We start from the raw sequence: 27238 nt of genomic DNA, 5'->3' as shown, positions 1-27238 counted from the left end.
AAAGATGAATCCAGAGGATCAGTAAATGGCAACAGCAAAACTATAAGCACCTCCTGTTATCTGAAAATGTAGGAGCAGTGGTTATGATCTGGGATCCACACCTCAAATATCAACTAACCTATTTTCTCCACGGATCCTGACTGATCTGCTGAGTTTATTTTTTTTTTAATCATTGTCTGTTGTTGTTTAGCTAACAAGTTATTTTTGCTGAGGGAACAGTTTCCTTACTGATATGCTGTACCCCCTAATCTGGGGCTTCTTGAGCGCTGTAGCAAAAGAGGGTGAGTGACTTGCTGAGTGTTTCCAACATTTCCTGGTTTTGTTTCTGACTCCCTGCATCTGCACTTTTCTTGTCTTTTGTTTAAATTCTAGATGCTGCGAGAGCACCCGAATCAATATCCTGACAAGAACATTCATCAAGGCCCCAGAACTCCTCGAAGAATCGTCTGAGGTTTACCACCCAATCTAGGCCTAGGAGTTCATGAAGCCTAAATATTGGCTCACCAAACTGCTTTACATCAACCAGCTCAAATTATATTAACATTTACAGCACCAACCTCGCATCAGGATTCAGACTGTGAGAATGAATCAACACTCTTGCCAACTATTAAGGAAGTCAGGCAAAAAGTCATGAACTTGCAATTGTTTATTGACCGTAGAATCAGTTCACAGCATTTAAGCACAATGTAAATAGCTAGTAGATAAGGTTAATAATTAAATAAATACAGTTGCAATTCAGTATTAACTTCTCAAAAATTTTCAGTAGGCACCAGTGGCTGAGACTTTTGATTAGACTCTTTCGATAGCTGGCTAGTTAACAGCAATCGAGCCAGTCTCTTGCCCAAAGTCTATACATCTGTAGTTAGGGATATTTTCCGAATTTGCTCAAGCTTGTTCGTGAGTTTGCATGGATGAACTGGTTACTTCACCTTCCTCTTGACGGATGGTGTTAACCTTTTGAGACAGTATATAAACCTTTGACTGTAGAGGTGCTGCTACCTCTTCCTCCTGGATCAATTCACCTTCCATCTTGGTCGCTGGATGTGAACTAGTTAGCTTAAAACCTCACCCTCCTCGATCGCAGAGAAACTCGTGCATCTAAGCGACGGACTTATATCTGCCTGGTATAGCCATCCAACCTTTCACTGTGTCACACATAGATGCAAAGTTGCTCATTTATTCCTTAACTTCTCAGTTCTTTGCTCACAAAGGACCAGAAACCAGTCCTGATAAGGAAGGACATCTTTATGTCCCGTCTAAACAGTGTACAGGCCTGTGATCTTGATTAATTGTTTTCTATCATAGGTAAGGAATGTATTGGTTGCACTAGTAGACTTCATGACTTAATCAGCATTAGCCCATTTCTTTTCAAGCATTCAATCTGACTGTATTTTAAGGTCACATTTTTAGGACATCCCACCCTCAACTTTTAGTCAGAAACTGTCTCCAAACTTAAATAATGGTGTAGGCTTTCCATTTGCTTCTCTTTGCACGTACTTGCGATGGAAGCAGAGGTAGTCATGCCCTCGTCAAGAAAACGAATACACTGCATTTCTTTTTTCAACTTGGATAAGTCAGAGAAACATGAATTTAAAATGGACTTCATTAGCCATGGCAGGGAGAGGTGCTTTTTGGGTCTTGGGGGAGAATTTTCTCCCAGTCGGACAGGCCAGTCAGGAGCGGAGCCGATCAGCTGCGCGCCATTTTACGTGGGCAGGCGTGACGCATGCCTGGAGCGCTACCTGTGAGGTCAGGGGGAGGAGGGAGAGTCGGGGCGTGCGCGTGAAAAAAATGCAGAAATCTCCCTGAGGCACAGAGCTGCCTGAGGGAGATTGTATTCAATTTGAAACATCAAAATAAAAAAAGTTAAAAATCAATTACATAGGTCCCCTCATGTGACAGTGTCACGAGCTTGGACATGTTTATCAAATGTTTAAAAAATACTTATTAATTTAATACACCCTTCATCAAACCTCTTCCCGGTGGATGAGGTTTCATGAAAAATGCGAAGGCCGCCTGGGCTCTTTGCCTGCCTCCCCCCCCGCCCCCTCCAACCGCCCGCCAACCTTAATGTTGGACGGGCAGCCTTAACAATTAGGTTAATTAGCTTATTAATGGCCTTAACAGGCCTTTGACAGTTCGTCAGGTGTACAACCGGCTCCAGTGCGCTCCTGCCAAATGGAAAGTCGGAATGACACGTGTGGTGATGTCAGGACGCACACCTAATTTTGTGCATCAATGTGTGGGGCTCGCCCCCACATGCCGAACAGATAATTCTGACCTTGGTGTCATGGGAGAAAAAGCCTAGTTTATGGGAGGTGGTACCCTTAGTTTTGGAACTGTCTGATCCAAAATACATCAGGTTAAATTTGTGCGTCAATGTGTGGGGCTCGCCCCCACATGCCGAACAGATAATTCTGGCCTTGGTGTCATGGGAGAAAAAGCCTAGTTTATGGGAGGTGGTACCCTTAGTTTTGGAACTGTCTGATCCAAAATACATCAGGTTAAATTTGTGCGTCAATGTGTGGGGCTCGCCCCCACATGCCGAACAGATAATTCTGGCCTTGGTGTCATGGGAGAAAAAGCCTAGTTTATGGGAGGTAGTACCCTTAGTTTTGGAACTGTCTGATCCAGAATACATCAGGTTAAATTTGTTTCGTTAGCTTCTTGCACTTCTGATATGTTTCTTGTGCACAAATTTCTGAACTCTCAACAGTTAGTGGGAATGTTTTTAGTTATGGTCAGGTGACAAATATTAGCTCACGCCTTGGAGAAGATTAATTGTATTGATTACTTAGAAATGTCCCTTTGCTTTTAGGGCTTTTTTGGGATGTCACAGGAAGTTATACAAGTATCTTGAATATTATTTCTTCGTAATTCCACACGAAATAGCTAGGAAGAGAGACCCTGTGGTGTCTTTGTCACATAACAATTCAAAGAGTCAATTTAAACGTTATTGAAAAGAATCACTGAGTATGCATGGCTTTTTATTGTTTTAAAACCAATTATGTATTAAGTGAGATAATTTCAGGCAATGAGTGGTTAATGTCTGGAATGCACTGCCTGAGAGTGTGGTGGAGGCAGGTTTAATTTAAGCATTCAAAAAGGAGAATGTGTAGGGTTACAGGGAGAAGGTGGGAGAATGGCATTAGGTGAACTGCTCATTCGGAGAGCAGACTTGATGGGCCAAATGGCCTCCTCCTGAACTGTGACGTTTCTGTGATTCTGCAGTATTGTGCGGTGTGCATCAGTATAAGTAACAAGATTGAAAATAAATTATTAGCTTAGTTTGAAAAGGATGGGACAGAAAAAAAAAGTAACGATTTTGTATCATTTTATTACAGGCCGGTCAAGTATCCTTTGTCCATAAATTCGAAAACCCTAACATATTCAAAAACTGCAATTTTTTTGAACCTTGTCAACCTTTAGCACGAGAGGTCTGTAACCCGAGCCAACACAACCTGAGCAGACACAAACCTCACTGAGCACACCCAACCTTTAGCACAGGATGTCTAGTTGTTTGTCTGCAATGTTCACCTTGCAAACCCTCTCCGACATGCAGAGTTGCAGATGGCGCCACAGGTGGGAACTTATTACCAGTACCCCGTATTTATAATTCAGTGGTACATCTTACTTTTCTAGCCATTTTATTTACTTTAGACTACAGCTAGTCTAGGCTTCAGCCATTGTAATGTAAGTAGGCCTAGTCCTATTTACGGTATCTGCAGCCAAAATTATATGAGATCTGAAACACAATTGGTCCCAAGGGTTTCGGATAAAGGATACTCAAAGCGTATCAATTGAATATTCATCGTCAGATTTTGCTGGGTTGCAAAATTCTCTTTGGCGTTTTATATATTTAATATTAGAACTTGCACAAATCTGAGAAGATCCATTTTACCCTTCGCATCATACTGACTGGAAAACCCGTTACAGATTGAGTTATTTTGAAAGGAGCTCCAGTTGTGTGTGATAACCATTACATTCCCTCACCTAGCCTAGAACACGTGCCCTCCCCAATTACAGTGTGAAGACTGAAGAACCTCCTGCTGCAGTTATAATAGTTACAGAAATGTTTATTAATAATATATCGGCAAATCCCAGTCCATTGATACGGTCCCGTACATTGCCCTGACAGCAAACTCTGATAACTGACTGGCTGTTATTAGAAGGACCTACAGATTGTAGAATCCACTTGCCGTTAGTTTTCCAGAACCAGACCCTCTTCATTCCAGCTACTCCAACATATTTAATCAAAGTATTAATAGTCCTGAAATTACCAGACAACACATTTAACGTCTAACAACAACAACAACAGGCATTTATATTGTGCTGTTAACATACTAAAATGTCCTAAAGTGCTTCACAGAAGCATTGACAAAATTTAACACGGAGCCACATAAGGAGATGTTAGGACCAGTGACCTAAAGAACAGAGTCAGCAGCGAGGGAATGGAGGTTGTGGTGGGGACTGAAGACAATGATTTTGGTTGACCCAGTATTTATCTGGGGGGGGGGGGGGTAATTTCTGCTCATCCAGTGCTGGATGTTGTACAAGCAGTGTGACAAATCAAAGGGAATGGGGGAAGGGGTCAAGAGAGGTGTTGCTGAGGTAGACCTGGTATCATCAGAGTACATGTGAAAGCTGACATGATTTCAGATTATAAGGGGCAGCATGAACAGGAATAGGGTGTGTCACGGCTCGATCCTTGCAGGGGGACCTAAGGGTATAGAAAAAGAAGCCACTGTAAGCCATGTAAACCCCGAGTAAAATTCAGAAACTACATATTTTTATCTCTGTCACACTTTCCTCCTTTTCCTATAACTACATTAACCCTCAGCCTGCTGATTGCCAGTTCTGCCTTTGTGGCATTTCCTATGCCTGTAGCAAAACGCGTCAAACCTTACTCTCTCTTGGATAAGAGGACCCTCTGCTACTCATTGCTTTTAGAGGTGCATGGAGAGAGGTGGCAACCAAGACAAAGCAAGTTAACATCACGTTTCAACACAGTCTTGGAAACACATCACAGGTGAAGATCTTGACCGAAGCCTGCCATCCCCTTGCATTTATTATACTGAAGCGTTGCTTCGAAGAGAACACAAACCAACTAGGACAGACGCACTAATCACCTATCACTAGATCAGAGATTAGCCACAAAACAAAACAAAAAACACATTTAGATCATTATCATTTATAGATATTGTTCTATTTGGGACTCAATGTATAAATTTGTTCAGTTTACAAAAATAAAGAGAAGACATTCATTGAAAACCTGAATGCATGAAGACGTAAACAATGACCATAAGGACTAATAGACTAACATCTCATTTCTCTTCAGCTGCTTTCTTCCCCAAAGATCATCTTGCTGTAGCATTTCTGTTGCTGTTCTTTCATGTTGTCTTTAACTTTGGCTCTTTTCAGAGCTCCATCCCTAAATGAAAAGAAAATATTCAGTCTCATCTTCTGAGATTTAGGAATTTATAAGGACAGGGCTTGGATTGACTAGAAACCTCGAGAGAAAACATATAAAGCATTAATACTTGTGCCAGATACTCATCCTTGGATGAATTTTGATAATATCCAAATCCATTTGAAACAGTAATCTTTTGTTAGCTTCAGGATTAGAAGATTGTGTGTTTCCCGTGCTTGGCAGAATTGCTAAGGAGCTATTAGTTGTGCTATCACTAGGTTATTTAGCATGGTATAATCTTCCTCATAAATTTTTAAGATTCTTTGTCTCCACTATCATTCTCTTCAGCATGCCCCCCCAAAACCTCCCACCCCACCCCATCTGTAACCCCATTGTCCCAGAGGATGGTAGACGCTCCCAATTGTACAAAAGCAAAGTACTCCGGATGCTGGAAATCTGAAAATAATTAAAAGCAGAAAACGTTGGGAATACTCAGCAGGCTTGACAGCATCTGTGGGTTGGGAAACTGAGCTAACATTTCAGGTGGATGATCTGCTATCACAAAAAAGTGAGAAAAGTTAGAAATTTAATAGGTTCCAAGCAAGTGAAAAGGGGGCGTTGGGAGGGGGTGGGGAGAAGTGGCAAAAGGGAAGATCTGTGAGAGGGTGGACGCCAGGACAGGTAATGGGAAAGTAAAGAAACAAAAAGGTGCGTCATTTCGAGGTGCGAATGGCAGGATAGCAGCCATCCGAATACAAAGTAAATTGCACGTGGCTTGTTTTGGGAGGAGAGGTCTACTTATGTGACAACAAATCAATATGGCCAATACTGCACTCAGAGATGAAGTACACCGGTTAATGCTATCACAGGCAAAGAGTCGTCAGGTGCCAGGGCTTTACAGGCCATAAGTGACATCACTCCATCAATGAAAAGGATAAAACTGCGCCTTGCAATGGGATTCTTTTAAAGTTACTGGGCCAAAGGGAAGGAAAATATTGACAAAAATAAATAGAAATAGCCAAATACAGCAAGGGAAAAATGACTCTCAGTCACTTGCTGTGGGGAGAGAAAACACGGACAGTTCATCCTGAAAAGCAATGAATACACAACTTCCATCCTAAACATCGTACATTCCAAGTACATTACAGAGGGTTTAAGGGGAGCATATACTGAGCCACGGAGGATGAGGTACAGACAGGTGATGGAGGACTTGGTTGAGGATATGAGTTTTGAGAGGATTTCTAATGGAGAAGACAAAGGTAGAGAGATTTAGAAAGGTAACTTCACAGCTGGCCTCAGGATGGGTTGAAGGCCTAGCCACCATAAAGGGGTAAATGGGGTGGGGAAAGCACATGAGGCCAAAGTCATAGGATTGGCATGGTCATGGGATGGAGATAAAAAGAGAGAGAGATTACAGGAAGGGGCGTGGCCAGAGGGGTTTGAAGACAGAGACGAAGGTTTCAGGTTTAAGGCAATGGAGAAAAGGAAGTCAATGTAGATCAGTGAAGGGTGATGAGCAAGCACCATTTGGCATAAAACAAGATGGGACAGCAGAGGATTTCACAAATTAAAGTTTATAGAGGATGAAGTAAGAGAGCAAGGAAAATGTTGGTGTCAGTGTGTCTGGAGATGACAAAGACATGGGTGAGGGTTTCAGGGACAGAAAGTTCAGGTTGGACAAGGCAGCTGACATAATGCCTCAGAGTTTTGAGGAAAGGTTATCAACCAGAAAATGTTAACTCTGTTTCTCACTTCCTAAAAGATGCTACCCAAACTGTGTGTTTCCAGCATTTCCTGATTTTAATTTCTTATATCCAGCATCCATTACCACTTACATAGGAGTAAGGTGAAAGAACAAAAAGCCATGACATTTAGGCTGCAAACATAAACAGCCTGGTCTGCAAACAAAAGCTGAGTGGATCAAATAGTTAGTAGGCTTTTAACCCGACTGTTGGAGATTGTGTGTATTGAGTTTCATGTCGCTAAAACTCCTAATCTGGGTGAGTTTTGACAGCTCTAAGCTAAGCCTCTGCCGTTGAGTAATGGAAACAAAATGCTCCATCACACAGGAAAAGAAAAACAAACTGACTGTCTTCTTTTTCTCCTCCATCCTCTTGCCAAAGAATTACAAAGCTTAACTGCTGCCCAATCATAAAACAAATTTGCTTTTCATCCCCTTTCCACTAACTTGGTAGATAAAAGTTCAATCAAAATCCAATTCTTAAAAAAGGGAAGTCTCCAAACAATCACTCTATTATCGATTCAAAACGCGTGCACGAGTTAGTTACCAGGCGAGATCCACCAAGCCTCCCTGCTGAGCTATGGCTGCTTTGACTCGATTGGCAAACTGCACGGCATCTTCACCTTCCTGTAGAGAGTGAAGGGAGAGGCAAACCGTTACTCAGCAATCACACCATTCCTGATGGGGCCAACAGAGAGAGAGAGTCGGTTCTTAATGAAAAAATGCAAGTTGACTAAGGTGACTCTGCAAAAGGGTTTTTAAAGCATTTCATTTTCTAAATTGCAATTTCACCACAGCGCATTCAGACCTCCTGTGGCATTGCTCATGTAAAGAATCACAGAATCGCAGAATTGTTAGTTCAGGAGGCGGCCATTCGGCCCATTGTGTTTGCACTGGCTCTCCACGCTAAGTAGTTCTACAATTGGGGCATTACCAAGCATCTAATATACATGTTCAATTTCCCACAGCATTGTGTACAGTTGAAAAGTATACTCACAGTCAAACACCTTCTCCTATATTATATACAACTTACAGAACTAAAACAGGCCATCTCACACAACTGGTCTATGCCAGTGTTGGTGTTCCATATCAGCCTCTTCCCAACTTTAATGCACTGTAACTCCACAGCCAAAATCCTTCTATTCTGTTTTCCCTCATGTACTTATCTAGCTTCATCTTAATTGCATCAATATTCTTTACCTCAACTACTTCACATGGTAGCAAGTTCTACATTCTATCTACTTACTGGGTAAAGTTTCTCCTGAAGTCCCTCTTGGATTTATTGGCGACTATCAATTATGGCCCCTGATTTTTGTCTGTTCCAAAAGTGGAAATACCTTCTCAATATCTACCCTATCAAACACTTTCAAAATTTCAAAGATCTCTATCAGGTCACCCCCTCAGCCTTCTTTTTGCTAGAGAAAAGACTATTCAGTCTTTCCCAAACGACATAGCCTCTTATGATCCCATTCAAGGTGTCAAGGTCTCACTGCCTTTTATGCCTACCTGGGTTTAATGCATACCTTGTACCATGAGTAATTCTGGCAGATGTAATGCGGCTGGTACTGCATTCTGCCAAGATCTATCACCAACAGTGGCACGGCCTAACTCGCATACTTAACTCTGCAGCTCGGGGCCTGGCTTTCTGCTCTGCTCAATGATGAGCACACAGCTAAGTTGCTTTAACCATGCATTCCCCCATGACCTCCAATAGGTGGTGAATACACAGCTTCTCCAGCACATCTCACACCGATAAAAGCAAAGTATGCAGATGCTGGAAGTCTGAAATATAAAAAAAAGCAAGGGCTGGAAATACTCAGCACGTCTGGCAGCATCTGTGCAGAGAGAAACAGAGTTAAAGTTTCACGTTGAACATGACTCTTCAGAGCTCCTGCTCTTCTGAATGCCTGAATTTTTGAAGAAGTCATATTTGACATAAAACGTTAACTCTGTTTCTCTATCCACAGATGCTGCCAGACCTGCTGAGCATCACCAGCATTTTCTGTTTACACATCTCGAGCTGCATATGGTCTCCAGATGCTGACACTCAGCCACTTCCCAAACAGCAGACATCACTTTGCGCCATCCCTCTATTTCTCTCTGTTCTCCTCTCCCGTAGTGATGTCCATCAGCTCTGATAACAGAACAGTGAAGCCAAGTAGGAGTTGGATGTTTTTCTTTTAAGAATTTTGAAATTTTTCATGTACTAGCTTTAAATTTAATTAGAAACATACCGAGCAGTGGATCAGTGGACTGACACAATGAGATTTGTTTTGGATTATTCTCCTATCTGTTATTTGGTGCTTTCGGGTGGGTAGGTTTTTTTTTAAAGTTTGTAATTTATTTGGCTGGTTTGGTGTACACTCATGATTTTATACCTGGTAGTTTTTCCTAGCTGTTGAGACGTTTGAGCAAATTAGCTTCTTAATTAAACAGTGATTACTTAAACCAGTTGCAAATGAGTGACAGATTTTTTTTTTCAAATACATACATATTTTAAGTTGCACAGTGAGGGACATTCAATGCTATAAATCCGGTACGACAAACTTTACACAAGACTTTTAAGTGTATAGTCAGTCATAAATTTTACAAAGAGAACAGTGAGGTGCACGCAATTATTTAAAAGCAATTACATTCAAAAGTTCTCCATCTCGCTATTTCCACCCTTTATCCTCATTCCAAATTTGAATCTGCTGCAGATTCGGTGATGTCAGTCACTCACTTAAGCGGTCTGTCTGTCTGCCTGCCTACTTTCTAATAAGATCCAGAAGTTAGCTCCCTTGTGCACAGGACCAGATCTCCTTAACTAAGCATGTGCATGTCTTTAAGCTCTCTAAACTAACTCTAGATGAGGCCTTGTTGGCTTCAATTGTGAAACTGCTTTATCCCACAGTGGGTAAAACACAGAAAAGATTATGATGACAGTCACTTGATACAATCAGCTTGACCTCTGTTCATGTTACAAAATTAATACACTAGCCTGCTTCAATGGGTTCGCTACTGAACATTAATACATGATGCTTCTCTGAACAGGGCAGAGGTGTCACATAAACTCTCAGTCTTTCAGTCACCCTGGCTAACTGGTTTCTGGCACCTGTGATGATTTTTCATGACCTTGCCTTGCAAATCAAAAGACTTGCTAATACCAAGGTGCTTGATGCCTTTTTGAATGTCCAGACCTTACACAAAAATGTTCAGGATCTGTGCAAAACTGCCTATCCAACAAGTGGCAGCCATGCCTCAGTGGCAGCCCTACCTCCTTTGAGTCAGAAGGTTGTAGGTTCAAGTCCCAATGAAACGCAAAATGCACTCAGACACTTCAATGCAATAAAGGAGTAGAGAGACGAGCCAAAGGAACCACCATGCGCGTAGCTTCGAGTCGACTGGATGGCCACACATTCCAGCTGAACCAAACACCATCACGCTCTTCATTCTGTTGAATGAATTCCTGGTACGTTGTCATGACCACGGAGGTGTTCTGAGGGATCCCAGTTCCGCTCCTGATCTTGGTCCCGATGCCGACCCACTGTTAGAGATGCCATCTTTCAGATGAGATGTTAGACTTGTCTGCTCTCTCAGGTGAGCATAAAAAGGCCCCGAGACAATACATTAAAAGTCAGGAGAGTTCTCCCCAGTGCCCTGGCCTATCTTTATCATTAACCAACATCACTAAAAAAAAAATTAACTGGTCATTATCATATTGCTGTTCACGGGAGCTTGCTGTGCACACATTGGCTGCCATGTTTCTCACATTTCAGCAATGGCTACATGCAGGAATAACATAATTTGCTCTAAAGTGTTTTGGGATGTCCTGAGCTTGTAAAACCTGCTACGTAAATTACCTCTTGGTTGCCTATGGATGGCCAACCCCACACTGAACCTTCTGAATAAACACCAACATTCAAGTTAAACACACTTATGTCTAAAGTCTTCTTTGTTTAAAAAAAAACCTCCACAAAATCCTGAACCGTGACAATCCTTTATCTTTTGGCCCGGCTACTTCATAAAATTATTTTTATTTTAAAAATGGACAACGCATTACGCTGATTAGCCATAATTCATATCAAAGGAATTTCTAACCTTTAGAAACCAGCAGGGACCTCACTATCTTTAAATGTGTGATAATGCCCTCAGCGGCAGCTGACAATCAAATTCCAAAGAAATGCACCAATCCGCACCATCCCCCCTTGCATCTCTAAAGCAGGGCTCCACCCAATGGGTATGTTGCAAAGGACAAAAGGAACCCTGACTCCTCTATTAAACACCTCAAGATTCCAGACCTGGGAAAAGACATCCTTTTTCCAACAACCAGGAGAAGAAGTGTGAGGTATTCCACCTCACCTGACCTCCCCCAACACCCCCTCCCCACCTCCATCACCAAGCTGCTAGAACCTGTAATATTGTGGAACTGGGCCCAGGCAGTCTACCATTTTATCATCTAACAGGTAGCAGCAAAAAGAGCTTGGTCTAGGTAGGCTGCCTGGCCCTCAGCTATACTGTGAATTACTGGAACATTGGAACTACTGCATCTGTACCTTCAATACTAATTCATCTCTACGTGCTTCTCCCATTGTGGAAGTCCTCACTTCTGGGAAAGACGGAATACACTACTGGACTTTTGATTCTGGACTCATGTGAAACTATAACTCTTATTTTTATCGTGGTCTTCCCCTGTTCCTCTTTCTTTCCCTTATCCCTCTTTTATTATACAAGTGCAAAAGGGAGGGACATTGTGAAAACCCTTTCCCGCGTGTGTGTGTGTGTAAAATAAACCAGCCCCCCTATTTTAACTTATCTCAAGTTTGCTGTGGGGTTATTAATAAAGGAAACACACCAGCAGTTATAAAGGGGGAAATCAGCAATCAAAAACACCTCTTTATGGAAGGGTAGCGTGAGGAGAAATTAGGGCTGTTTAAATTCATCCCCCATCTGTCCATAACACTTTCAACATTCTTGATCTCAACACGTCCTCTAACCACTATTGGAGTTTACCATCTTTCCTGTATTGCAAAAACCTCCCCAAGAAGCTGTTTCCTCTTTCATAATTAATATTTCTTACCCAATGAACAATTCTTAATTCTTAGAGTAGTTCATAGTTCCTACATATGAGGAAACTCTGCATTCTCTTCTTGCACACATTGATACTGTCTCCAAATAATTCTTTCCCACCTCCTCTAAACCATGCAATTCCTTAATTCCTTCAATAAATTTTAGTCTTTTAAAACCCAGATTTGGTATCACCAAATACTTCTGTTTCCATGACCTGCTCTTTCTTACTCTTCCTGACCTTGGTATAACCTGCAGTCTGGTTGTTCAACATTCTTAATTTTTTTTAAATTACTTTTGTGAAAAGTTTGGCAAAACTGAAGCCAAAAGTAAATCTGTTCAAATTGAAGAGTGTGCTTCAGTAGCCGTCAGTTCAGCCAATATCCTTGCAGTACAAGTTCCTGCAGAGACAGTGTTAGAGGGAGTTGAGACTGCAATATTGCCAATTCAGTGGATTGAAAGTTTACCACTAACTCAAATTGAGTTAAAAGAGGAATCAAAAGCCTGTTCAACAAACCTCCAGTTATTACAATTTAAAATGATTTGGGGAATTAGATGATTGAGAGAGAGCTCACTAGATGGTTAATGGGATAGACAAAAAAAAGTTACGCAAGGGCAGATGGGGCTGTTCTAATGTTGAGAATGCAGCACATTATTATGGGGGAATTCGTGAGAAATTTTCTCTGTAGCTAACCCCTACTGTACCTGCCGTGGGAATGTTTGCTCCGACATTGCAGAGGGACAGAATAAAGGGAACTTTACTCCGTATCTAACCCATGCCCTGCGAGTACTTTTTGGACTGTCTGGTTAGGATTTTCAAGAATGGGGGTGTGGGGGTGTGTGTGTGTGGGTGTGTGTGGGGGGGTGTGTGTACGCAGAGACTCAGTTTCTTGCAATAGGGATCCTTGCTGTGCTACAAAGCCTGATCAGGGACCATTAGGAGTCTTCAGTATAATGTGAGGCCTGGAGACACATGTGGGTCAAACCGGATACAGTGTGCAGGTTTCCTTCCCAGAGGAACATTAGAGTACCGGTTGGGGTTGTATGGTAATCCAGCAGCTGTTATGGTCATTTTCTGGTGTCAAACCACAAATTACCAAATGGTTTGAGTTCACTTTCATCACTTGCCCTGGTGAGATTTGAACACATGACCTTCAGGTGTTAGTCGGCACTTGAACCATTGGTTAATGAGGGTGCTGCTGGCTTGGGAACTTAAAACATTATGATAAGAACACTGCAAGCACCATTTGCGATCTTCGTACAGAAACCTAATGTTTGAACTCAAGAATATTACTGGTGTGAATGCTGCACAGTACTGTTGGTATTTTGAATGCTCAAGGTAATGGAATAGATTACTATGTGGTCAATTCCTCCCCACATAACCAAAAACCAGGTTCATACTGCTTGTGCCTTGAATATTGTCAGAAGTGTATGAAAAACCATTGCAAGATTAAGTTCTTGTCACACAGATATCTACAATATATTAAAAATATATTTGCAAGTCATGCACTCTTTCCTTATTTTTAAATTTCTATTAAAAACTCCTAAATTCACAAGCGTAATGGAAACTGCCTGTGTAAACTTGTCACATTATAAGTATATCCTCATACCAAGAATAGCGCTGTAGCCCCACAGTTTGATCCTCCCAGCCTAAACTGCAGAGAACCTTCTATTTCCCAACCAACTCCACCTGGTTACTTCCCCAATTACCATATGTCTTCCTATTTAACTGAAAGAAATATTAAAAAGTCTTCCATGAAAATAAGGACTGGCTACGCCTATAAAATAGGGAGTGAATTACACCCGTGCTCCTGGATCATTTATCTCCTGATCTCTAATTCTGCTTCACTTGAAGCCTTGACTGTCCAATTGCAATGCCATAGGAGAACAATCAATCAGTTACAAACCAATCACCTACCTGTCTGGTCATTGGAGGCAGGTACCACACGTTGCAGACTATGGCCCAGCTGGTCATCATTTGGAGCAGGTAGGATACCATCCCATATTTGCTGCTGTTCCAAAAAGCATCACCAAACTGAGGATCATACTGCAGCAAAAACAATGACACCAACTCACTAATTATCCCATTACTCCAGTCAATGCAATTGCAGCAAGTAAAAATGTTAGGATTTTAAAGAAACCAATTACAATTATTCTGTTTTCACAAACGCAGCCTTTTCCCCTTCAGCCAAAAGGTACAGAAATCTTACAGTCAAACCGGGGGGGATTGGTTTAGAGAACAAGCAAACAAATCGACTCCTTGCAATTGCCTTAGAAAAGGAACACATTCTACTACTACTGATAACTGAAAATTGGAGGAAACAACAAATCCTCATGAAGGGTTTTGGTAGAATAAAGAAGGAGAAACTGTTTCCACTGGTAAGGGAGTCAGCAACTGGAAGTTACAGATTTAAGGTAATTGACAAAAAAGACAAAAGTGAGATGAGGGGTTTTTCTTTAAACACAGCAAGTTATAATCATCTGAAAGCACTGCTTGAAAAAATGGTTTCAGACGATTCTTTCGTAACTTTCAAAAGGGAATCGAATATAGAAAACTTGAAGTGGGAGGGATACAGAGAAAGAGTAGGACTAATTAGACCGCTTTTTGCTGGATGGCCTCCTTCTATTCCTGTGCTCAATTGCTCTATGATCATCTGAGCTGTTACTTCATGTCTCTTAAGGTTGTTGAGAGAGCGAGCCTGGGATAAGTTGACCATTTGCCATTTGGCACGATTGGGAACAAAAAACAAAGTAGGGATCCGATAAAGCTTCAAATTGAATAGAAGGCACCCTCAGCAAATAAGACATACCAACACATCTACACTGTTTGGCACATCAAACCAAAGCATAAAGGCCTGCAGACAACAGCCCGGCAGTTTGGGTTGTTTGGAAAGTTGAAAATAATAAACAACGAACACAACTTGATGCTAACTGCTTTCAGGAGAAAGCCACTGTGAATAACTTCATATATATTCTTAGATTAGAGGGTATGCATCCTACTGAGCAAAGCTTTAGGCCAACATTTTTCTGGTACACTGATATACAAGCTAGACATTCCCTCGTGACTTGAGTACAGAATGAATGCAGGTACACACAACTCCAGGCACCTATGAACGGAGAAGTTATTTTTTAAAATAGCTACAAGCAAGCAAAAGCAATTTCCTCCAATTGATTCTTGCACCTGAAGGAATTTCAGGAATGTGATTCTTCAACAGGAGCTCCTTGATCAGTTTGATCCTCAATTATGCACAGGCTGTTGAATATCTCAAGGTCAAACATATTTTTTGAAAAACTGAAAAAAGGTTACAGTTAAACTCAGAAAATCTTCACCGGGTTACCTTGATTGCAACTGGATATATCGTTCCTCCTATTTCAAAACTTCCTTTCTTGAACATCATGACAGAGGTATTGTTTATGCAGGTACCTGGAAGCAAGTTTCATATTCGAGAATTATTTTGCAAATTTATACCAGAAGGGAAGAACAACTTGCAATGGACTCCAATGCAAATCAAGCAAGATAACATCCTAAGCAACAACCATCCCGGCTCAACATCCAACATTTTTTCCAAGGTATTACTCATTTCTGCTTGCTATGGTGTGACGAATGTTCATAAAGGGGAAGAAAATTGAAAGGAAGCACTTCAATGTAAAACTTCTTCATTGACCTATTTAGGAATCTTCATTTGTCAATTTAGTATCTGGCATCTCAATGTATCTTCCGAACTCAGACTCAGCTGACGTGAGCTGTTGACACTCAAAGTCCAGCAATGGTGAACATCTTTTCAGTCCCGAGTCTCATAAGCCAGCTACTGAGTCTTGGAAAGTATCCTAATCACTGAAAGGTACGCACACCTTCAGTCTAGGGAATACTGTACCAAAATATCAATAAGGATATACAAGGGAGGGGAAAAAAGTTTAGACTTACAGCTTATGCAATTTTTCAACTAAATTATGTGACAGGTAAGCACATTTGTTTCTTTAAATAGGATAGTGCATTCAAATTAATTTGCTCTTGTACTTTTACAGTTTTTCAGGCTTTCAAATAACTATGAAGAATGAAACATACTGACACCAAAATTGTGCTTACCTTCAGGAAATATTAAAATTGGTAATTTTGTCTTATCTGCAACATGATCACTTAGTCTGTGAATAGAAGAGAAAGTTCATCAAATGAGGGAGAACACAATCTTCCTTCATTATTTGAAGACTATATCTCTCAACGTTTAAAAATCCTTCCCTTTCAATTTGGTACATGAATAACAGGTAAATTATTTATGAGTGTTAAAAACCTCAAACTCAAGGCTACTTCAACTCGCCATCATCAGCTATTATCCTTACCATGAAAGATCTTCCCCAAAAGGTTTTTTGTGTCTGCTGGTCAATTGAAACATCAAAATTGAGATTGACATTAGGCAACGGTATTAAGAAATATGACATCATCTGCTCGCCTTGGACTTAAGATACAGACCCATGATGATCTAATTAAATGGCAGAACAGATTCAAGGGGCTGAATTCCCTACTCATGTTCTACTTTTTTGAGTGCATGCCCATTGTACAATACAATTAGACAGCATCGTAGGATCTGCACTTGTTTTGTTGAAATAGAAATTAACACAGGCACATTGAAGTTTACCTTCAATAAACAGCAACAACTGAATGAAGATTAGCAAAACAGTTGGAGACAGTTGAAGTTCAACATTGTCTGCCTTCAACAATAAAGCGCAAACATTTTGAAATGTCCCATAAGCAGCTTGCATTTCCATCAGGCATCACAGAAATAAAGACTGTTCACATTATACACACGGACAATAAAAAACTTTTAAACCTCACAGCAATCAGCACCTTGTCACTGAAAGCCCTGCCCATTGAACCAACAATACATCAGGAAGGGGCCACAACAGACATCCTGGTTGTATTAATCAAAGAAAAGAAAGAAAGAATTGCATAATTGGCAAAAGCAAAACATTGCAGGTGCTGGCAATACAAAATCAAAACAGAAAATGCTGGAAATACTCAGCATGTTAAGCAGCATCTGTAGAGAGAAAAAGAATTCAGTTCTCATGAAAATGACCTGAAAGGTTAACTCTGGTTCTCTCTTCACAGATGCTGCCTGATCTGTTGAGTATTTCCATCATTGTCTGTCTTGCATATACAGCATCCTTCACAAGCTAAGAACCTGCCATAGCCAATGAAGTACATCACAGTTATAATGTAAGAAATTCAGTCTTTTTAGCACACAGCAAGCTGCCACCAACACCAAGATCTCACAAATAGCAATGAGAGAATGAGCCGAGAGTCTGTTTTAGTGATCTTGGCTGAGGGGTAAATATAGGCCAGGAATCAGGAAGAGTAGCACACCTTTCACTCCCTCAGTACTTCAGTGCGGTTATCAGCCTGGATTATGAGCTCAAGTGAAAGTGGGAAGTAAATTCATAAGGTGGGATTTTCCACGCCCGCCGGGATCTTCCAGTCCCGCCGCAAGCCAATAGACTTCTGGCTGGGGTGGCACCTCGCCCGCGGTGGGTCCAGAAAATCCCAGCCATAGCTTCCTGACTCGGAGGTGAGAGTGCTCCCACTGAGCTGCAGCTGACAACCCGAATTACAGCCCTTTTTTAATTAGTACAGGAGGAACAACAGCAGGCGCGACCTTGATTTTCAAGCATTAACATTGAAAAATTCAAATCTGCAGCTATGTTGAGACAATGAAAAGACAGGCGCATTTAGTGAACAATATGTGAAGTCATAATTACAAAGCAGATCATTATTATTGTCCTAATGTTTCTCCACTTGAACTCTTTCAATCCGCACCAGGGACCAGGAAATTCGAATGAATGCAAGTTCATGAATGCCAGACATAACAGCCGCTGCATCTAACCTTTTTATTACAAGATGGCGGTCTTTCATTTCCGATCGTTCAAACCAGACGTGTGGGCAGGCCTTGACCATAGACCTCTGAATGATTCCCATCAGCCCACCATGCACCTGCCCAACCTATTCAGAAATGGACCAGTTAATTTTTCGCAGCTAATTCTTTTTTTGTTTTACCCCATCCGCAAATTAACACACTGAAGGAATATAATTAACAAAGCACAAAAAACAACTTTAACATAGCACCCATAATGGGTTTTGCCTGCCAATTCAAACGCTTAGTTAGACATTTGATAAAAATTGCCAACGCCTCATTAGACTGATGCTCACAAATCATTATAGTCTTTCTAAAGTGACAAAACAAATATTAAGGAGACGTAATGTCAGACCATTAGTTTTTAGGGTTACAGAGTTGGTATGAACAGCCAGGTCCATGTTTGGGAGCAGGGAACAGCAGCAGATTAGTATTGTATTGGGTGATTTGTAAACCATTGTCTTTCCATGTTTTTCAATGTGTATGGCATTTTCAGGTTGAAATGTTCAAATTAAAAGGAGGAATCTAGAGGTGGAAGCATAGTCCATTGACTAGGACAATATTTTCTAATACAAATTTGGGGACACACAGCCCAGCGCTCATCCACACTGTCCGAGACCGCACAGCAAGCCGTGTCCTCGATTCTGGTACATCCGCATGTTTTATCCAGGCCGTCACTCAATAGTCCAAGCGGGTTAGTGGGCCCCATTATTTGGGGTATTTTGGCTCCAGTGCCATTTTCTCTTCAACCAAATTTCTGGGAAAAAAAACTGCACACCATCCAGGGATATGGTGGGGGCAGGGCGAGGGGCAAGGAGCATGTGCGCTTGGGCCATAGAGTGCAATCCATGCATAAATTAAAGTCCCTCAGTGAGTCAACCCTATCTACTGGTTGTAAACAGGTGAGTGGCATCCCTTCTGCCAATCAAAACCCACCCCACTGCAGCCTCACCCACTTGACTGACCAACCGCAGGGCAGATCAGGGTGACATGGCTCCTGATGTGAACCCACGTGGCCATTAATAGGGTAAACATTTGAGGTCAAGTTTCCCAGAGTGCGCGAGAGCGAGTGCGCAAGAGAGAGAGAGAGTGCGCAAGAGAGAGAGAGCACAAGCGACAAAGGGGTAAAAGAGAGAGGGGAAGAAAGTAGGGAAGCATGCAGCAGAGATGGGGACAAATCTTCACCTCAGATAAGATAAATTGTCTAAGTGGCCCAGAAAATGGAATTAAATGACTTCAAACCCTAATTAATTAGTGTAAGGCTTCTTAATATAAAACCAAAACAAGAAAAATATATAGAAGCAAAGTAGACAAGTTAAACTGTTGTATATGAGCACCATCCATCTCACCATTGCATAGCCTCCATCGTTGGCTAATATGACGACATCTATTGGTGATGTGTGGTTTGCTACACATATACCTCCTTTCTTTGGTCTGTTTTCCCTGCAATTACAAAGTATTCATTAACATTGTCCAACATCAATAGTCAACAATTCCCAGCACTAATTTATATCATACTGTCAGGGCCAATGATGCCAAGGCCTTAAATTAAACCAAGCACAAAAATGCAGTGTTTGCACTTGCGATTCTGGCCCAACCTTTGCAAGACCGTCTCCAAGCAGCTGTCTTAGAACAAGCTTTCTTTAGAACTGGCCAAAGCTGCCTTTAGTACTCCAGTCCTATCCTCCTCTGTTGAAGGGAGCTAAACAACTTTCCGATCAAGAACAGAGTGGCACTCAGTTACGGCTAGTGCATATAAGAACATACCTGCATTGTTCATTCTTTCCCTTACTATTGTTTACATAGGATCATATAGGATGTATAGCACAGAAATAAGTCACTCAACCCAACCAGTCCATGTCGGTATTTATGCGCCACTCAATCCTCCTCCCATCTTGCCTCATCTAACTCAGCATATCCCTCTCATGCCTTCTCACTCATATGCTTATCCAGTCTCCCCTTAAATGCACCCATGATTTTTTTCCTTCAACCACATCCTGTGGCAGCATCTTCCACATTCTCACCATTCAGAATAAATAATTTTCCTCTGAATTCCCCTTTTGATTTTTTGGGTAACCACCTTTACATTAATGGCCTCTAGTTTTGTTTTTCCACACATTGTGTGTCAAAAACCTTTCAGAATTTTAAAGATCTCTATTAGCGCAACTCTCAGGAAAGGAGAAAAGAGAGACCCAGTTTGTTAATCCTCTCCTGCTGGGTATAACTCCACATTTCTGGTGTAATTCTTGTGATTTTTTTTTTGCACCCTATAGTGCCTCTATCTTTTTCACAAAATGGCAAGGAGAATTGTGCACAATACTCTAGGTGTGGTGTAGACAGGGTTTGATACAAGTTTAGCATAACCTTTCTGCTTTTCAATGTTATCCATCTAGAAATAAACCCTCATGCTTTCCTCTCACACTGATACACAAACAGAGCCAGTGCCAAACTAGAAACAGCAGCACAACACGCTCAACAGAAACTACAGGCACCACAATTTTCGTTGTTAATCAAATACATGAACATTTACAACATAAATAAAAATATAAAAACAAAAAAAAAACTATTTTTGTTGGTCAGTAGAAGTGTTGTTCACTGTCAGAGAAGCTCTGGCAACCTCAAGGTAAAGACAAGAGAAGGTACAAACAAGAGAAGACAAGTTGGCCCTTCAAACCTGCCTTGCACCATGCTGCCTGGGCGATTGTGGCAAGGTACTTCCTACCCTCCAGCAGCCATGTCAATATGGGAGAGGCAACGAAACAGAAAAAGAAACCCAGGGCCAAAATGGGGTGGGGGGGGTGGGAGGGGTGTGGTGGTGATCATCTGGGAAACTCCTCCCTAACTCTCCAATCATCAAAACCTTGTAGGTTAAACAGGGAAAGAGACTTCTGAATGAAGGTCTGTTTTCTGAAACAAAAAAGTTGGCCCTGCGTCTGCTCCAAAACACTTCAGGTTAAACTATGAGAGTCAAACAAAGGGCAGAGTGTCAATTCAGGGCTGATGTCAGATGATCTTCGAAGAGATGGTCAGCAACTCCTAGACCACCGTCCAGAGTGAGCAATGGAGGAAAATAACTAGGACCTGAATGTCATGGTTGGCGTGCGCCCCAAGTCGGCAGGCCCAGGAGCTGATGCGAAATACACTTCCGCCCACGACTGGCTTCCGAATGCAATTTCACGCCGGCTGGGCCAATTAACAGGCAGCCAGTGTGAAACGCACGCTGAGAAAGCCTCAGCGCTGCCGAGGTGGGTGGGAAGAGGGCGGGCGCCGACAGAAGTGAGGGTGCGGGTGGGCGTTTCTAGCGAGCTCCCCCTGAAGGCAGACAGCTGCTGCGGAGCTGCCTCAGGGAGCTGCAGACCTGGACAGGTTAATTGACAAGAAAAAAAATGCACCAAACTGTATCTATGCAACAGATTCAAGCTCCTGACAGAGCTCAGAAATCATCAGTCCCCCGATATCTTTTTTTATTATATTTCACCTCGGACACTTCATCCCGCCCTTGGGTGAGGTTTCGTTAAAAATGGGCTGCTTGCCTGCCCATTTTGCCTGTGAGACGAGCGCAAAATTGTGGATGACAGGGTTTTTAATGGCCTTAATTGACTTTTTAAATTGTCGGTGGGCGCAGCTCTGACTCCCATGCACACCTGCCGACCTCAATATCGCTTGTGTGCGCGATGACATCAGGATGCACGCCTGACATCATTTTGCGCAATTTTAAGTGCATCTGGGTCGGGCGCGGAACCGCCCAATCAACGTAAGATTCTGGTCCAGAAGCATCTAGAAAGCCATTGGATGCCTCATGGGGAAGAGGAGTCACCTTGCATGAATGAACCAAGATAGGCCAGTGTCCCTCTCCGTTCTTTACCTGTCTGGTGATTAGTGCTTGCACCAGAATATCTCACATTAAGACTGGGCCAAAAGAAGCACAAAAGAGCTTCTGTCCAGTAACCAGAACCAGCCTGCACACCAAACGTAACTCATCGCATCAAACCCTGACGTGTTTTGTTGACGCAATAAGGTACTGGATGAAGACAGGTATTTCCATGTATGTCGCAGGCAGAAAATTTACACTAAAACCGTACTTGACACCAAGCAACATTTTACTAAGAGGCATATTGCAGGGGCCAATGCAGCTTACTCTGTTGCACAGTTGAACTGGGTGTGTGGACAAACTGGCTCAAGCAGAAGCACCAACAGCAGGTTGGGTGAAACCTCCAACTGAACCTTCAAAGGCCGATTCTTCTAAATAATTAAAATGGAAATTGAAGGCCAGATTAAGCCCACACATTTCAGTGTAGGCAACGCTTGTTTTGGAACAGTTTTAGGCTGTTTAATCATGAGCGAATAAAATGGGTAGCTGTGTTTTGTGTAATTAAATTAAATCTCACTGGGAATTCAGTGGGATGAGTAAGAAAACAGAAAGGCCATTCAGAATCTGTTAAGTTGAAATAAGCAGATCTGAAACCTAGCCAATTCACACACACACACACACGCGCACACACACACAGACAAAGAGACAACACACACAGAGATGGGCGCACAAGTGCACAGGCGGACAAAGGGACAGAGACAGGCGCGCACACAGACAGACAGAGGGGGACAGAGATGGGCATGCGCATGCACAGACAAAGAGGGACAGAGACGGGCGCGCGCACGTGCACACAGACAGAGAGGGACAGAGACAGGAGTGCACACGCGCACACAGGCAGCAATGCGCGCACACACAGACACAAATGTCTCTAGATGTTTCGTTGAATTAGAAGTTCCCTTAAAGCAATTGCTTGATATTATCAACACCTTGGTTGTTGTCAATTTCTGTTCCAATTCCACTTTCAGCTCTCTTCACTTCTTAAAGATGCATTTTTTCCCCCAGAATACATTCAATATTTATAGCATCAGTTAGATTAGTTTTCATTACAAGTCTAGCAGTTGAGAATACCAGTAGAAACTGAGCAGAAATGAAACTTGGTTCAGACATAGTACACCAGGATGAATAGTTACCAGTTTGGGATATACATTAAAATACGAAAAAATTATAAATGTTTCAATCAGCACATTTCCCAAAACCAAATTAACCATTACTGAAAAAAAACCTCAAAATCTTGAAGGAAAAACAGTATTGCGGTTTAAAATAGCCCCAGGCCCACATCATGATTTTATATTAATGTTCACGCCAGTGCTACTGTTCCCAGTCCTGAAATGTGTCAAACACTCATCCTATAATATACAGCGCTGGTGCACTGAACACTCACTCGACACTGTTCACCCACAATTATGTAATGAAAAGATCAGGAGGTCACCGAGCTAAAAGCTTAACTACAGACGAGCCCCCGGGGCCACTAACAAGTTTACCGATTGGTGGCCAGGTTAAGCCTCACATTCTGTTCTTTTGATAGTTATTTTCTGTCAATGAAAGCTAAACTTTCACCTCCAGGCAGCTTGGGACCAGGGAAGAAGTGAAAGATTTTAGAAGAAGTTTTAAAATTAGAAAACGATTAGAGGGGGAAGATTCACTCTAGATGAAAAGAGGCATTTTAAAATATGAACAGGTCAAAATAGGACAGAGTTGGAAAGCAAGAATAAAAAGCACAAAAAGGGCCGGGAAAGTGGCAACATAAATGCAAGCCTTTCTTTTTAATATTTGTGATTATTTCAATATTCTTGCATGAGCTGAAAACCATTACTGTTCAGGAATTTCCTTGAACTTGCAATTAAACTATCGCCACCATTGAAATTTACCCCTATCATTTATCTTTGCCACCTTCCAACAATGAGATTTGAAGTAGTTAAACTGCAAAATCTAACTCAATCCAAAATGGGTGTCTGAAGTGAAACAAGAAAGCATACATTATGAAATAGGTTGCATTGTTGTTGAGAAAAATGCTACAAATAAATTATATTCTGTTACCATTAAAAAGTAATTTGTGCTTTGACAACTTTGGAATCAAATAACCAGGAGAGTTATTTGACCTCAAGATGAGACACTGACCCCATATCTGCTCCAGCACAAAGGCCATTGATTTCTACATCTGTACCAATGCCCATCTCCACCCCTGCCTCGGCAAAGCAGCTACTGAAAGCCTCATCCAAGCTTTTGTCATCCCTGGCCTCAACTACTCCCCCAACACTTCTCTGGTCTGCTTTCCACTTTTCATTCTCCATAAACTTGAACTTATCCAAAGCTTTGCTGCCCACACCCTAACTCTGGAGAGCAATGCCCCCACTCAACTTCCCTGGTCCTAAAATGCTACATCAAAGGTTATTGCCGAAAATAAAAGCTCATGGTATGGGGGTAATATATCGACATGGACAGAAGATTGGCTGAGTAGGCATAAATGGGTATTTTTCAGGTTGACAAGATGTAATGAGTGACGTGCCACATGGATCAGTGCTGGGACCTCAAGTGTGTACAATTTATATAAATGACCTTAATGAAGGGATTGAAGGGATGGTTGCCAAATTTGCTGATGACACAAAGTTAGGTAGGAAAGTAAGTTGTGAAGAGGGCATAAGGAGGCTACAAACAGATATAGGTAGGTTAAGCTAGTTGGCAAAGATTTGGCAGATGAAGTATAATGTGACAAAATGTGAAATTGTCCATTTTGGCAGGAGGAATAAAAGAGAAGCATATTATCTAAACGGTGAGAGATTGCAGAGCTCTGAGGTGCAGAGGGATCTGGGTGTCCAAGTGCATGAAAAACAAAAGGCTAGTATGCAAGTACAAGTGATTAGAAAAGCTAATAGAATGTTACCATTTATTGCAAGGAGAATTGAATACAGAAGTAGGGAGGTTATACTTCAGTTGTACAGAGCACTAGTGAGACCACATTTGGAGTGCTGTGCACAATATTGGTCACCTTATTTAAAGAAGGGTGTAAATACGTTGGAAGCAGTTCAGAAAAGGTTTACCAGACAAATACCTGGAATGTACGGGTTGTCTTATGAGGACAGGCTAGGCTTGTACCCACTGGAGTTGAGAAGAGTAAGAGGCAGCTTGATTGAAACATATAAGATCCTGAGGGGTCTTGACAAGGTGAATGTGGAGAGGATGCTTCCTCCTGTGGGGGAATCTAGAACTAGGGGTCACTGTTTAAAAATAATGTGTCGCTCATTTAAAACAGAGATGAGGTGAAATTTTTTCACTCAGATGGTCGTGAGTCTTTAGAATTCTCTTCCTGAAAAAGTGGTGGAAGCAGATTCCTTGAATATTTAAGGCAGAGGTGGATAGATTCTTGGTAAGCAAGGGGGTGATTGATGATCGGCGGTAGTTGGGATGCAGGTTTCAGGTTACTATCAGATCAGCCGTGACCTTATTAAATGATGGAGCAGGCTTGAGGGACTGAATGGCCTACTCCTGCTCCTTGTTTGTATGTTCATACAGTTCCCTGCATCAGATTGTCCCTTTTTTTTCTCCAAGAGTTGGTTACCCTGGCTGTTACATTTCTACATTGACTCCTGATTAACCAGCACCTAAATTTCTAAATTCTGAACTTTGTTTTCAAATCCTTCCTCAGTCTCTCCTCTCTCCATTCCAATGGTCCTCTAAGGCCTCTGCGCCACTCCAATACTCCAGCCTCTTGCCCCAGTTTTAGTCCAAAATTGACAGGAATGCTTTTGGTTGCGTAGGCCCCAAGCTCTGGAATTCCCTCCCTCAATTTCCATCTCTGTCTCTCTTTCTCTCCTTTAGGACACTCTTAAAGCCTCCCTCTTTCACCAAAGTTTTGGTCGCCAGCTCTAATACCTCCTTAGATAAAACACCTTGGGACATTTTACTGCAGAACTCTCGCAACCCCAACATTCATCTGTAATGTTTAAAAAAAGGAATCAAAACCAGTTGAGTATCAAAATATCTACAATGGCTAACACCATTCTGCACAATCTGAATAAGCCCACACTTATACTGAAAAACAAGACTGTTATTGTGCCCAGACTATGCAGTGTTGAGAGTTAACCCTGAAGCACCGACAAATTAAATCTCAAAATGCTCCAATTTAATCAAATGCTATAATGGCAAAATATTTAACACACATTAACTACTTGAATTCATGGCAACGTTATGACCTGCTCAAATTCAGATTTAAATTTTGTATCCTTTATATAAATGTGGAGATCAAAACCATTCACAGGACTCCAAATATGGGCTAACAAGCTTAGCATCTCTGCTTTCCAATTTTGACCCTCTAGAAATGAACCCGAGTGTTTTGTTTGCTTCTTTAATGGCCTGATGAACCTGCATCATTAGTTTTACTAACTGGTATATCAATATGCCTGGATTCTTCTGCTCCTCTCTACTCTACTTAGACACTTACTTTCAGGAGTATGTGGCCTCCTTATTCCTGCAACCTTGCATGTACCTATGCGTGCACACAGATGTGTGATGGTACATTCATTCAGTCTCCAGATGCTCACAGGGCAATTGCATTCTCAAAGTTGACTACAAAATCATCATTATCAATTTGTTATACCACCACTATCTCCAGATCATTCCATGTTGAAGTTTAACACAATCTCACTCTGAAGATGGTGGGGTCTCCCTTCCCACCATCTGAAGAATCAGTGGGGAACATGTCTCTGCTGATACTGCCTGCCTCGCAGCCATTAACATTCCAATGAGCGTTAATTGGCTGGGGGCAGGACTCGTGCCCATCACTCGAGGGGAAGTCCTGCCTCCGGGAGCTGCCGGCCAAGCTGCTGTCCAGTAACTCTCTCGTCCTGAAGTGCCAGAAGCTGCAGTGGACAGGACTGTCACTGCATGTAGTCCCCAGAGCCCAAGTACCAGGCGTTCAGGACCAGCTAACTTTTGGGGGTCTTAGGGCGGGGAGGGTAGGTGAGGCCTGGGCTGGGTGGACCAAGGGGGATTGGGGTACCAGTGGAGAGGCTTGTTGGGGGGTGGGGGGGGGGGGGTGGGGGGGCACAGTTAGGGGAAACCTGTGAGGATCGGACCTTATGGTGGAGGGTGCCTGGTGTTAAAAGGAGCTGCTGATAGTGGAGGCGACCCCCACGCCACCTCCCCCCACCCCCTTCCCGCCCAAGGTCTGAGCCCAATTTATTTTTGGGCGGGGGAACATAAAATTCCGCCCTATGTTAGGGACATCATCCTGCTGAATCTGATATACATATCTGAATATTGTGCTCAAA

The 27238-nt window shown here is 42.1% G+C and overlaps 1 protein-coding gene across 6 annotated transcripts in view; it reads right to left on the bottom strand.

Annotated features, from left to right (window-relative positions):
• Window positions 1-3317: 3317 nt before the first annotated feature.
• Window positions 3318-27238, bottom strand: part of gpat3 (glycerol-3-phosphate acyltransferase 3) — a 42551-nt gene continuing 18630 nt past the window's right edge. For all 6 annotated transcript variants that reach the window (XM_041199760.1, XM_041199753.1, XM_041199784.1 and 3 more), the window contains 7 exons: window positions 19450-19543; window positions 18074-18189; window positions 16285-16340; window positions 15536-15621; window positions 14116-14244; window positions 7699-7778; window positions 3318-5431 (listed from right to left, as the gene is read on the bottom strand). In XM_041199760.1, coding sequence (XP_041055694.1) covers window positions 5335-5431; window positions 7699-7778; window positions 14116-14244; window positions 15536-15621; window positions 16285-16340; window positions 18074-18189; window positions 19450-19543 — 658 coding nt within the window. In that variant the 3' untranslated portion in view covers window positions 3318-5334. The remainder of the gene's footprint in view (window positions 5432-7698; window positions 7779-14115; window positions 14245-15535; window positions 15622-16284; window positions 16341-18073; window positions 18190-19449; window positions 19544-27238) is intronic.

Source organism: Carcharodon carcharias, chromosome 1, assembly GCF_017639515.1.
Source record: "Carcharodon carcharias isolate sCarCar2 chromosome 1, sCarCar2.pri, whole genome shotgun sequence".
NCBI lineage: Eukaryota > Metazoa > Chordata > Chondrichthyes > Lamniformes > Lamnidae > Carcharodon > Carcharodon carcharias.
The sequence above is the reverse complement of the archived record's forward strand: the minus strand, read 5'-3'. Positions and strand labels throughout refer to the sequence as shown.